This window comes from Thermobia domestica, chromosome 18 (assembly GCF_964235325.1).
Source record: "Thermobia domestica chromosome 18, izTheDome1.hap1.1, whole genome shotgun sequence".
Lineage (NCBI taxonomy): Eukaryota > Metazoa > Arthropoda > Insecta > Zygentoma > Lepismatidae > Thermobia > Thermobia domestica.
The window spans coordinates 33,164,694-33,177,712 of record NC_137471.1 but is presented as its reverse complement, the minus strand read 5'-3'; the positions used below and the strand labels follow the sequence as shown (position 1 = coordinate 33,177,712).

Below are 13,019 nucleotides of genomic sequence, written 5' to 3'. Positions count from 1 at the left end.
ATAATATAGTTAAAAGTAATATAGAACGACAAGGCTAAAATACATCCTGTTTCAAAAAGAATATACGCATTTCGAATGCATATATTTATTAAACTTTAAGACATACGAATATGAAATTTTACACACATATTTACGAACCTCTCAAGTTCAAATTATAGATGTTCAATATGTCCTCCATCAGTGACACGAACAATATTACATCGATACTCAAATTCCTCCCATACTCGGGCAAGCATGTCCTGCGTCACTGATGTTATGGCAGTACGGATCCGGTTCTTCAACTCTTCCAGGTTCTGTGGGAGTGGTGGTACATAAACATTGCCTTTAACGAAATCCCACAGGGAGAAGTCACAGGGTGTCAAATCCGGTGACCGTACAGGCCAGCTGAGACATGCTAAGTCGCCAGCTCCTTGACGACCAATCCAATGGTTCGGTAGAGTTTCATTCAGTTATTCACGCACTTGGCGACTCCAGTGAGGGGGTGCCCCGTCTTGTTGAGAAATGAAGTTGTCTTCGTGCAGCCTCGGAAACAACCAGTTTTGTAACATAGCGAGATACTGCTGACTTTAACCGTGTTTCCATTAAAGAAGAATGGGCCGTAAACAGATGATCGGGATATCGCACAAAACACACTGACTTTGGGTAAATCTCGTACATGTTCAGTGACTGCATGTGGGTTCTGTAGGCCCCAAATTCGAACATTTTGTTTGTTTACCTGACCACTAACACGGAAAGTGGCTTTATCACTGAACACGATGCGTTGTGCAAAAATGTTATCATTGTCAATAGCATCCAGAATCTCGTTACAAAATGCCATACGTTTGCGTTTGTCATCAGGACGCAGAGCTTGTAGTAGCTGCAACTTGTAAGGCTTCATAACCAACCGACGTCTCAAAACACGCCAAATTGTTGTTGTCGGCACTTGTAACTCCCGACTGGCATGACGAGTTGATTTTAAAGGACTACGTGGGAAAACAGTGAATTCGGCAACATTTTCTTCAGGAACACGAAGGCGGCCAGGACTCTTTCCTTTACATATGCATAGTGTATCTACAAACTCTCGATACCATCTGTGAATGTTCCACCCATTCGGAGGATCAATTTGGTACCTCAATCTGAAACGTCTTTGCACTGTAATGACGGAATTGCACTTCGCAAACTCGAGAACACAAAATGATTTCTGCTGCGGAGTAGCCATTTTAAACATATGACGGTTACCAAGCAAAACAAGACAACTGACATCTAGCGGCTATTAATATAAACTAGACTATGTATTCGTTTCTCCAATAGCCGAGCCGAGGTGCAGCGATCGATAGTTTGGACAAAATAATTCTTCGTAATACGTATATTCTTTCTGAAACAGGGTGTATCAAAGACTAAACTATCTACTAAATCGAAGTAAAAGCTATCAGAATCTAAACTAACAGTAAACAAACAGTAAACTAGTTCTTTTTAAATTCTCACAGCTTTGCTAAGTTTATATGTAACTTAATAGCAAGTAAACCATAATAAGCTGAAAATACAATTAGGTATAAACTTGTAGAATTGAAGTTTTAAAAAATATTAAAATACATTTCTATTATGTGTCGGTCGTTCAATACGTAAGTTTCCTTAAGCTGTAAGATATTTATTTTTTGAGATGCATTTATAAACAAAACATACATGTGTAGGTGCGTTCTTTCTTACCTCTTTACATAATCCCCATTGAGATTCAGGTATTTGTCTCACCGTTGTACCGATTTGTCCAAACTCTTTGCAAAAAATCAAGAGGTCTGGCTATGTAGCACTCTCTACACACTTTGCTTCGCTTCTTCATCACCAGTTGACAGGAGTCAGGTCGCTTATATCGACCTTGAACTCTTCTTCAGGGAAACGCGGTTAGACATAAGTTACCTGGTCTCTTCTTGACGATAACGCCCAACCCCACTCAACGCGCAAACAAGACACAAAATTGAAGAACTAAGGTGACAACGACTGCCCCACTCTCTATATAGCCTCAATTTAAAGCCGAGTTACTTTTATCTTTTCCCGGTGTTAAAATCTGAATTGCAAGGTGAACGTTTCGAAACAGATGAAGAAGTGAAGAGAAATATGAGGAGAGAGCTAAAGAATCAGAGCTCTCATTTTTCACAAAGGATTTGGACAAATTGGTGCAACGGTGAGACAAATGACTGAATATGAATGGGGATTACATGGAGAGGTGAAAACATTTGGAAACAGATGAAGAAGTGGAGCGGAATATGAGGAGAGAGCTAAATAGTCAGAGCCCTAATTTTTTTGCAAAGGGTTTGGATAAATTGGTGCAACGGTAAGATAAATGCCTGAATCTCAATGGGAATTATGTGAAGAGGTGAGGAAGGACCTACCTACACATATATGAATAGTTTACAAATGCACCTTAAATAAATATTTTACAGCTTAAAAAAATTTATATACTGAACGATCTACGTACTTATTCTAACGAATATTTTCTGTGTGAGAAAGGGATCGGAGATTGATTGGGGTGTTTAATGGAGATGTCAGCGACGGAATTATTTGTTCTCGTTATGAAAAGTCCAATGGTCTATGGAAAAAATATACTTCTCATAAAAAAAGGTCAATTGAATATTATATAATCTCAATGAAAAACAGAATTAAAAAAAACAACATAAAAACTTAAAACAGAGCTATAAGAACAAATAACAAAGGAAGAGGAGGAAGGAGAGGTGAAAAAGAAAGCGGTTTATTCGTTGTTTATTTAAGTTTAGCGTTCCTTTTCAGAACCGTGGCTATATGGCATGTGAACCTATATTTTAAGGTGAAATCCGAACCAGCGAAATGCATTCAAACCTTTCCCACTGGGAATCGGGCCTGGGACTTCGTAAATGAAACCCACGCGCGCTAGACATTAGATCAGTAAGGGGGAGGGGGGAGGGAGAGAACGTGGTTTAGAGTTATATCTCACTTAACTCGCCCACTTTTACTTCTCGCTTAGTCTACAATCGAAAAGACAATTAATCTCAAAAACACTAGCAATATTTTCTTTTAAAAGCATAACTGTATTTTCTAATCAAAGACTCCACTGGCTGCAAAAATGTATGCTACTAAAGTAGGTAATAGAAGTACAGATTATTAAATAAACATCTCCTTTGAAGAGAGAGAGAAAAAAAAGTTATTTTTTGACCATTTCAAAAAACCCCTCCGGAAAAGGATGTCTGTTAATACAGGGTTTGAAGTCAATTTCTGAATTAACTGACATGGTTGGTCACACAATAACTAGAAACATGTAAATATACATAAAAGTTCTTCACAACTTACCGAATGGACCCACTCTCTATATTCATTATTTCCAAAACACTTTTTAGCATACAAGCCGGTCAAATACGTGGAGATTCCTTTGGGCAACCATGCATCAGACCAACTCTGCATTGATATAAAACATCCGAAGAATTGCTCTGCGATAGCTTGTGCCATGGCTTTTCTGCTAATGTATGTCTGATCAATTATGGCTGAAGAATGAAGAAGATTTGTACTGAAAAGCAAAAATATATTATTATACATACATTCAAGAGGATGTTCGAAGTAATGAAGGTATATGCTCTGAGAGTGCTAAAAGACACATTAACTTTAAAAGGCTTATACAAATCTAACTATGGGTCCATATATCCTCTCATGAAGTATGGCATTTTATTTTGGGGTAACGTTATATATTTATATATTTATTAAGGCTCTTTAAACTATATTTATTAAGGATCTCTAAACTAAAGCAAAAACTGGCCATCCGTACCATTGCAACCTTACATTACACAACAAGCTGCACACTGTACCTTAAAAAGTTAATGATATTAACAGTTCCATCTATTTACATATGAAGCACTCGTTTTCAGTCTAGCACAAAATGAAGATGAGGTGAAAAATCATCATTATAATACTAGAGATCAAAACAAAAAGTCTTACTTTACTAGATTATCACTGGTACAACAAAGACCCCAGAAATATGGCAAATAAAATATTCAACGGTTTGCTCAATCATATAAAAAAGGAGAAAAATAAATTGAAACAAAATTTAAAAACGTTAATCACTTCCGTAAATCATATATATATTTTTAATAATATTACACAAATACTATGTACATGTGAACCGAACCCTCGAAATATCATGTATTGGTTAGATGGAATAAATAAATGAAATGAAATATACACATGATATAGTTGTCCATAATATGATGTTATACGTTACTTCTGTGCGGTAATGTGTGGGTAACAGGTGTGTTAATTTCTTTTAATTAATTTGTGGAGCGAGTATCCTTCCTTACGAGCATTTGAAAGGGGCAGCTTCATATTGAAAAGTCAAGCGCCAAATGTGCAGAGCGTAAATTTTTTAATGAATTACTGTATTCTGCTTGTTTTGATGTATGGATCGATTTTGATCATTCAATGCCATTTTCGAAAACCTATATTAATCAAAGAATCACATTTTAAACATAATCTTTCCTGTAGAGATAATAGTTATGAACTGATAAAGAAATTTTCTTACATTTTCGTGCTTTATAACCTGAGTTGTCTTCCTATTATCAGTATTTAGACACTTGAAGTAAATGAACATCGAGAAATTATTCGTCTGTGCACAAAAACACTAAATTATTTATTTATTGTGTTCAACAGAGAATATATTCTTCAATTACAGAAGACCTGAACAAAATATTTCACAATCCTGTTATTATAATAGATTTAAAAGAAAGAAATAATACTAGAAAACATGTGAATAAACTTTTTAGAAATTCATAAAACATTTTGTCGCAGCAATTCACAATAGGTTAGAAATGACATACTAAAATCTAAATACGGCAATTTCTGTAATGCTCCGCTCTAAGTATATCATACAATAATAAGTATCTTTGTCGAATCTTTCCTATTTTCGCATGAAATTTGAATAGACTCAAAAACGAACTGTTATCATATATATATATCTTTAGCCAGTTTGTATAAAAATATTTGGTCATTTATTTTTTGTCTAGTAGATAATTTGATATAACAAAATTTATTTAACAAATTTTGGTATGGTATTCTATATCTTATACCTGAGACTTGATATATCTGGAAATATAACTAACGTAGGAAACGTTTCTGAATTGCTTCTATTTTATTGTAATGGGAGAAGGCATAAGTTGTCCAACTTACTTCTTACTGCACTATTAAATAAATCTTTACTAGAATCAATTGTTTTGAAGTTTGCTGTATTTCTGATAACAAAACCTAACTGCTTGTATGCACAATTTTACTATATAATCCACGTGATTGTTAAATGTAAATTTTGAATCTAATATTACATCCAACCTTACAATAATTTAATTATTTGACACCACTCAATCCTGAATGGCGTATATGTAACGGTTACCACCATTTGTGAAACAATATGATTGTTGATTATCTTGAAAAATTAATTAACCTATCAAAAATGTTAACTGCTGAGTAATTCATATTTTTTGAATATTATATTTCATTAATCTAAAATACTTACGATCAGTTTATACTCTTATTCCAATTCCAAGTCGAAAAATTGTTCTATGCACAAATACATTAAATCAATCCACACCACTTATTCCCGAAAGGGGTACTTGTAACTGCTGTACCCCCTTTGAAATAATAAAAACTGTTACCTTATGGCCGATGGATATTTTGACATTAATTGATGTATACAATCACAAGCTGTATAACCCATGACTTTTCCAGATTAAATTTCATTAAAGTAAAAATGTTGAAACTCATTCAGTTTTTGTGTTCAAAGGGTCGAAAAACTAAGAATAGAAGTGTCCAGACACTAAACCAACTAAGTATAGATCTCTAAGGATTTCAAGAATTTGTTATTTGCCTAAAACAGACTAGTATTGATCAAACTTGTATGAAAATTAAGTATGAAACCGGGATTCATTTGAACAGAAAGTACACGCATTAGTCATTTGGTCATGTTGAGACATTCTTCATAATTACGAAGAAGTAATCCATCGAAGAAAAGAAATAATATAATAAGCACGATCAATGGAGTATACCACCCCTTTGTCAATGTGTAGGTATCCAATGAATACGTGTACATTTGATACGCCCATTTCGGTAGATTACGTAAAATCCCACAGAGGTAGGTCACAATCAGAATCAGCTTTTAGGGTGGGTGAACCGATCATGCCTCGTTAAACACATGAATATTTACAAGTAATTCTGCAAAATACTTTTTTTTTTTGTTTTGTTTTATCTAAAAATAATAAGACTTTATATATTTACATATATCTTTTACAATAAAGGCTGAACCTTCTCCATGAAAAGAGCGATGACAGATAACGAGGGCTCAATGAAAACGGGATTGGTAGAGAAACTGGGAGGAAAGAAATGAAATGAAATCTTTAAGCTTTACCTCCCACAGTTATGCGGGCCAAACTAAAGGAGACGGTGATGATGAGAAATGGATCAAATGGTGTAATGAAGAAAGTGGTAGAAAACGGGAGAACCCCGAAAAATCCCACGGACACGGTGTTTGTCCACCACAAAGATCACTTGGCGTGAGCTGGGATCAAACCGGGGACCCCATGCACCAGAGGTGAATGCTCTACCACTGAGCCACCGCGACCCCATAGAGAAACTGAGAGAATGCCATACCAATTGGTCAGAGAGAGGGGAAAGTATTATGTCATTTATAGGAGTTATGTCTATAACCACATTTGATTTTAAGTGTAACGTTATATGTAATTTGGAAATACAGATACTTTAACCCAAAAAATGCTATTTTGGTTTGATTGAACAACATAGCTGAGGTCACCCAACAATATAGCATAAACGCGATTTGGAAAGTCATCATCAACAATGATTTACAAGAACACGAATTATTTTGTGCGTAATTCCAGAAAAATTGTGTCAATATTTCAGCGAAATTTATTAATTTTGTTTTCATTATTAAATAATTAGGGATAGGGACCATAAAGGAAAAGGTGCACCGAGCTTTTGGCCTGTTGTCCAGCTGAACAGTCAACCCCTGTTTGCAATCCAAATAACATTCCTAAGAAGGAATTTCTTAACTTAGAAAGAAGAAATCCAATGAAAAAGATTAATGCGCGGCAATATGAATTATCAAGTGAAAAACTCCAGATTAAACTGTGTTCCTTGCATGCAATTATCTATTTATTAAAGAGACACTTACCTTAAAATACTCATTGTAGCGTACGGTGATACATCTTGATACGATTCGTCTACGAACACTTGCTTATAGCAAGAATACGGGTATCGGTTCGCCAATATTTCTTCATAAAATTCAAACGCTTCGTGCATGTAGTGAGCCGATACTTTTAGAACTGGCATCAACTGTGGTAAACAGAAGTGGGTCACTTCATGCATGAACGGATCCACAAAGATTTCAAACGGTCTGAAATAAGAAGAAAAAAAAAGTTACAGATTTCATTTCTTACACAATTTACGAAATGAAATACAATGTGAGTGTATCTATCCACAAACTTACATAGCCGGGAATCGAAGCAGCGACCCCACGCACTAGAGGTAAGAGCTCTAGCGCTGAGCTACCGTGTTTTGCTGCAAGGAACTGTTATTTATTTACGTACTATAAAGGTAGCATAATATACTTCAACTAGAAGATTGTTATTAGGTCTTTCTTAATGGTAGACACGTACTATCTACGCACATACTACTGACAATTCTAACTAAGAGCATACGCAACACAACAGTAACTTGTATAAAACATACTTACCCAACGGCCAAAGCGATATTCGCTGCTGAAGCAGGCGTAGCTAAAAAATAATGAAAGGTCTTTCGTCTCATGTCCGGAGTATATACAACTTCTATTAAATCACCACAGGATACAGCGGTCATACTTTCATCAACAGTAAATTCCAGTTTCCATGTGCATGGTTCGGAGAAGCTGTCCACGCACGGGAACCACAGGCGAGAGGAATTTTCATGACCGTATGTAAACATATGAGCTCCTCTCTGAAAAAAAAAAAAAGTTCAATATTATTTATTTTTTTAACTAACATTACGACTGATTGGGTCAGACTAAGGCGGAATAGCTTCCATTTGACTTCACCTTTGGAAGAATGAAAGAAAGAAAAAGTGTTTTTCCGACACCAACACTACCAACAATCTAGCGGTAGTCAATACCAAAAATCTATAATTACAGCATTTTTCTTAAGATACACATACAATTGTCCAGCATATTCTTTTTAAATATTTATTATAGTTAATTGCAGCTATTGTTGCTGGAATGTTTTCCTGTTTAAAGTTACTGGAAAAGAAGTGGTGGAAAAATATAAGTAAACTATGTATACAAAGTAAAATAATGATTAGTTGAATATCGAATCTCCTATTTTGTTTGTCCTGTAACGTACCGTTTACCGGTAACGTATACATTATTGTTATTGTTATTATTATTTCTCCGTTGTTTGTTTGAATGGTCCCCACTTTGTGAAGTCGTGCCATTCATTTTATTTATTACTTGTTTAACTTGGCTTGTTCGTGTATGTTGTTCTAATGTTCGATTATGATATGTTAATAATAATATATAATATTTCGATTTGTTTTGAGATTTTATTCATTCCGGGAAAAGAAACGCTACAAAATTGGCGACTACATCCAAGATTTTTTTTTATTAATAGTAGCCGTTATAAAACTGACGATCCAATCCAGGATCTGCCTGATATTTTTTTTATGGCCCTAAAATAGGTCGTTATAGTCCTCAATAACATTAGATCGAAATACAGATTAATAACCGTACAATACTACGGTAAAATTAACACACTGGAATAGAGAAAGTATTGTTGTTGGGCCAATGCAGGCCTACCACACACAAAGCTGTTGCTGCCAAAATAAATTTTAAAAAATGCTAGAAAACATCTATTGTACTTCAAAGATGATGAGATTTTGTATGCTCATGATCCCAAATATCTATGTAAAATAGGGTGTACCGCCCATCTCGGTAGTGCATCCCTAACATTTAGCTATACGTCTGATGGCCTTCAGTTCGTCGCAGTCAGACAACGAGATACGGCGACTTACCATGCAGTGTGATACTGATTCCGCGCAACGATAGAAAAGTCACTATGTTATGCCATCTGCTCGTCGCTGACATGTAGACGTGAGGCAACATACGGCCAAAATCCTCCCCTAAGATACGATGTTCTTAAGAAATAATGTATAAATCTTAACGTAATCCAAATTTGGATTAATGAAAAGCTGCCCTCAAAGAGTTAATGATGGTGTTATGTACCTTATCAAATTTATCATACAGAAATCATAAAATAAGAAACAGAAGTTTGTTAACATAGAAAGGGAAACATAGAATATAAAGGTAAGTGACATAATTATTCGACAAAAGTTTAGTTACATTGTATTTTACATGTTTAGGTACCTTTTTGATATTATTTCATTTGTTTAATTTCTTCTTGCAAATCCCACGTCAGAAGGGGGACAGGTCAGGCAGCAAAGGTTCAGAAGAGGATGTCACCACAGCGTTCCAGGATGAAGTTGACACACGAGTTCAGGTATTTATTTTAGGTGTATTTTATATTAGATTAGGTTTAGCTTTTCAATTCCTTCTCCATACGTTAGGTTATAAGTAGAATTGGATTAAATGTAAAACATATTAGAATAATAAACTTTTGCTTTAAGAACACACACTACTTATACTATGCCATACAACTCAACTCATGTACGTACAGAGCAAGAGATAGAAATAATGGAACTGTGTTCCACAAACTACAGTAAAATATGTGGTCATTTATATATATATATATATATATCTTTTTCAAGTGCACTTTTCATGATACATAAAAAAATGGAGTAACGACCTATTTATGAGCCTAAGTCTGCTCCAGCGCCGAACACGTGGTCAACGCGCTGTGACGCTCTGTCCCTAACAGGTGCATCAGGAGCTTTCTGGACCTAGTGGCTGTCACGTCTTGTTTTCACGTGACCCCAGCTTGCCTCACGACGCTGGGTGGACACCGGAATTTGGGAAGCACCAACTGGGAATCGAACCCTTGACTACGCGGATATGAGTCCAACGTTCTAACCACTAGAACCACTCCAGTGTTCCCCTTTCATTGTATTGTTTACTTTGTTTATTACTTATTTACTATTAAACCATTACTATATTTCATATTTCATTCAACTTTTTTTTACCGTCTTTCACACTTTTCATTCGCCGTAAAGAACACACATTACAACATTTACTTTTAACTAACTTCATTGCTAAGTTATACCGTAGTTACGACTGCAATCGCCCATGCCTAACGGGGTTAAATTCACCTCAGCTTCGAAGTTTCTACAGTCACATAAAGTAATAATAAAATCATTTACCACGATAATTACCATGAAAATGATTGGATTTTAATGCAATAAAGCACAGATTTTCTTTCCGATTTCATAGCCATTCTTTACTGCTTGGGGTCGAAATCAGTCAAGAATGGGAGCAGGTGTGCACACTAGGCGAGTTTTATGGGACCGGTTGCGCTCATCAGACTATTTGGGGGGGGGGGGGGGGGGAGCATAATTTTTCACGAAAATAGCGCAATCAAAAGGGAGAAGGTTCATTTGTGTGTGGAGAGGGAAGAAGAAGGTTCATTTTGAGGACAGAACGGTAAATTTCGGGGGAGAAAAGTTCATTTTGAGGACAAAATGGTAAATTTGGGGTAAAAATTGTAAATCTGCGAGGACGTTGGTAAATCTTGGGGGGGGGGGATGCTAAATCTGCAACAAAGAATACTTAATCTGGGAGAAGAATGGTAGGCGTTAGTAAATTTGGGGGGAAAGAATGCTAAATCTGTAGAGAATAGTGTTAAGTCTGTGGGAAGATAGGTAGACATTAGTAAATCTGGAGGATTAAGCCCAAGCCCTTGGGTGTACGGATACCCCTGAATGGGTGGATGAAGCTATCCTCTCCTGATTGAAATTATACAATACCTTAACATAGAATTATTCGATTTTTATGCAACATTGCGTATTTCCCTTTAAGACTCCTCACTACCAGTCTTATTTGAATTGAAATTGATCAAGAGTAAGAGTAAATTTACCCCGGTTTTTTTCCCCCTCCATCTCATCACTATATCACAAGAAACAAAAACGCCAAACATATTTCTTTGTCTCACACTTGAAGCTCAGAAATTTGGCTGTATTCCTAGTTCTGTGGATCATTTTATGTATTTAAAATTACATGAAATTCAATGTATTATACTTATACAGATAATACAAACACTCAGCTGTAGAGAAGTAATAAACAGCAAAAAACAATTACTTCAGCAAGAGTCCCTTCGCAATCTGGTACAACAAAATGAACCCCTCCTTGCGGTTGTTCCAAAGAAAACTCAATACTGATTCTAATTGGACGTCCTTCGCCAACCAAATGCGATGCCTCCGCTGGGATTCGAATAACAAGTTCTCCAGCTCCAGAATCAGCATCGATTTTTTGCGCTGCCGCATAATGACTGGCCGAGAAGAATTCCAGAGATCGTCTGTAAAAGAAGGAAAAATAAAAATACTGCTTCATTCTTAAATAGGATTCCTTACAAAGATTGATGATTATTATTCTAAGACATCCTTTGATTAAAAAAGTGTGTCGTATCCATTATATAACAATACTGTATGTTTGTTTCGTTGTTTTGGAAATCGGACTGATGTAATTTCTAATAGTTTTTTTTTTCTTTTAATACAGCATTTTAATAAAGATACATTTATTTATTTAAAAAATGCCATTACAGCTATTTAGACTAAAGGTTTCTAATATTTTATGGTTTCACTTAATCTTTAGTATAGAGACGCTTAATAGAATGACTATTATAGTATGCGGCAGCCGAACTGATGTTTGGCTAGAACCGATAAGAGACCATGGAATTATTGTCAAACTTCCAATGAGAAGTCAACTCTTGGCGGTGAATTGCGGCACATTGTAACGATTCTCGTCCTACTAAGAATGTACACCATATTGAATAACACCGAACACATTCTCAGTAGGACGAAAACAAGTATTAAAATTTAATGTAGAAATATTAGTTTCAGTGATGTAAGAAAAGAAAAGCTTATACAGTCAGCGACCAAAATTCTTTCCGATTGATGAAATTGATTTCGTAAATAACTTCAGAATAGAAGGACAATTTGAATATAATTTTCAGCAAATAAATAAATAAAGTAATTTTCCGTACGTTCCCAGCCTTGAAACTCGGTGAAACTCTGTATGTTCCACCGTTATTCCCGAAATAAACATAAAACTTCTGTTGTTGACTGTACATAAACTACAGTATTCTAAATAAAATAAAACAAATATATAAAGGAAACAAGTGTCAAACGTCATACATACGTCATATTATATCACCGGATTCAACTATTCATACATGAAAAGGCAAAAACCCTTAGTTATGAACTCGTGTTCTCTTCATTTGTTAGCATACAAATGAAGCTAAGAATTTATCAATAGCGATGTAACTGAGTGTATTTCTGCATACTGGGATGTCATAATTTTCTTTATAGGACAATACAACAAGGAAACCCCAAAAATGTGTGTAATACACGTAGGTTTTCAACTTAACAAAGTGAAGTGATTCAGAAGAAGATTCCTGTGTGGATTGATATTTATTAATACGTAAGAAAGAAAAACACAACGATACAAAGCTGAGTACAGCATTTCTTATAGCCTTCATTAGTAATAATACAATCACTTGATTGCTTGATCCGAATGTTGGCACGACAAGCAACTCGCGGTAGAGCAACATAACGTTCATTGGTACTAGGTATGTCATTTATAACCACACATGTACCCTTTAGGATCAAACCTAAAACCCTGTACACCAAGTATTTTTTCTTGTTAATTACTTTCTTTCTACCACACACACAGGAAACTCTTCATCGGTCATGAAACCAATTCATGAAATATTAGTAATCAACTACTTCCGGTTTTAACGTTGACTGCTGTAGAGCTAAAGCGGTAATAGATAGCGAGAAACTATTTTCTGCAATCAATTAGGCATCCCAAGAAAATATTCCATCTTCAA

At 35.4% G+C, this 13,019-nt stretch overlaps 1 protein-coding gene across 5 annotated transcripts in view; it reads right to left on the bottom strand.

Annotated features, from left to right (window-relative positions):
* Taf2 (TATA-box binding protein associated factor 2) overlaps positions 1-13,019 on the bottom strand; it is an 80,615-nt gene that overhangs the window by 52,983 nt on the left and 14,613 nt on the right. For all 5 annotated transcript variants that reach the window (XM_081745839.1, XM_081745841.1, XM_081745838.1 and 2 more), the window contains exons 5-8: positions 11,270-11,486; positions 7,730-7,968; positions 7,169-7,390; positions 3,298-3,511 (exon numbers count right to left, since the gene is read on the bottom strand). In XM_081745839.1, the coding sequence (XP_081601965.1) occupies positions 3,298-3,511; positions 7,169-7,390; positions 7,730-7,968; positions 11,270-11,486 (892 nt within the window). The remainder of the gene's footprint in view (positions 1-3,297; positions 3,512-7,168; positions 7,391-7,729; positions 7,969-11,269; positions 11,487-13,019) is intronic.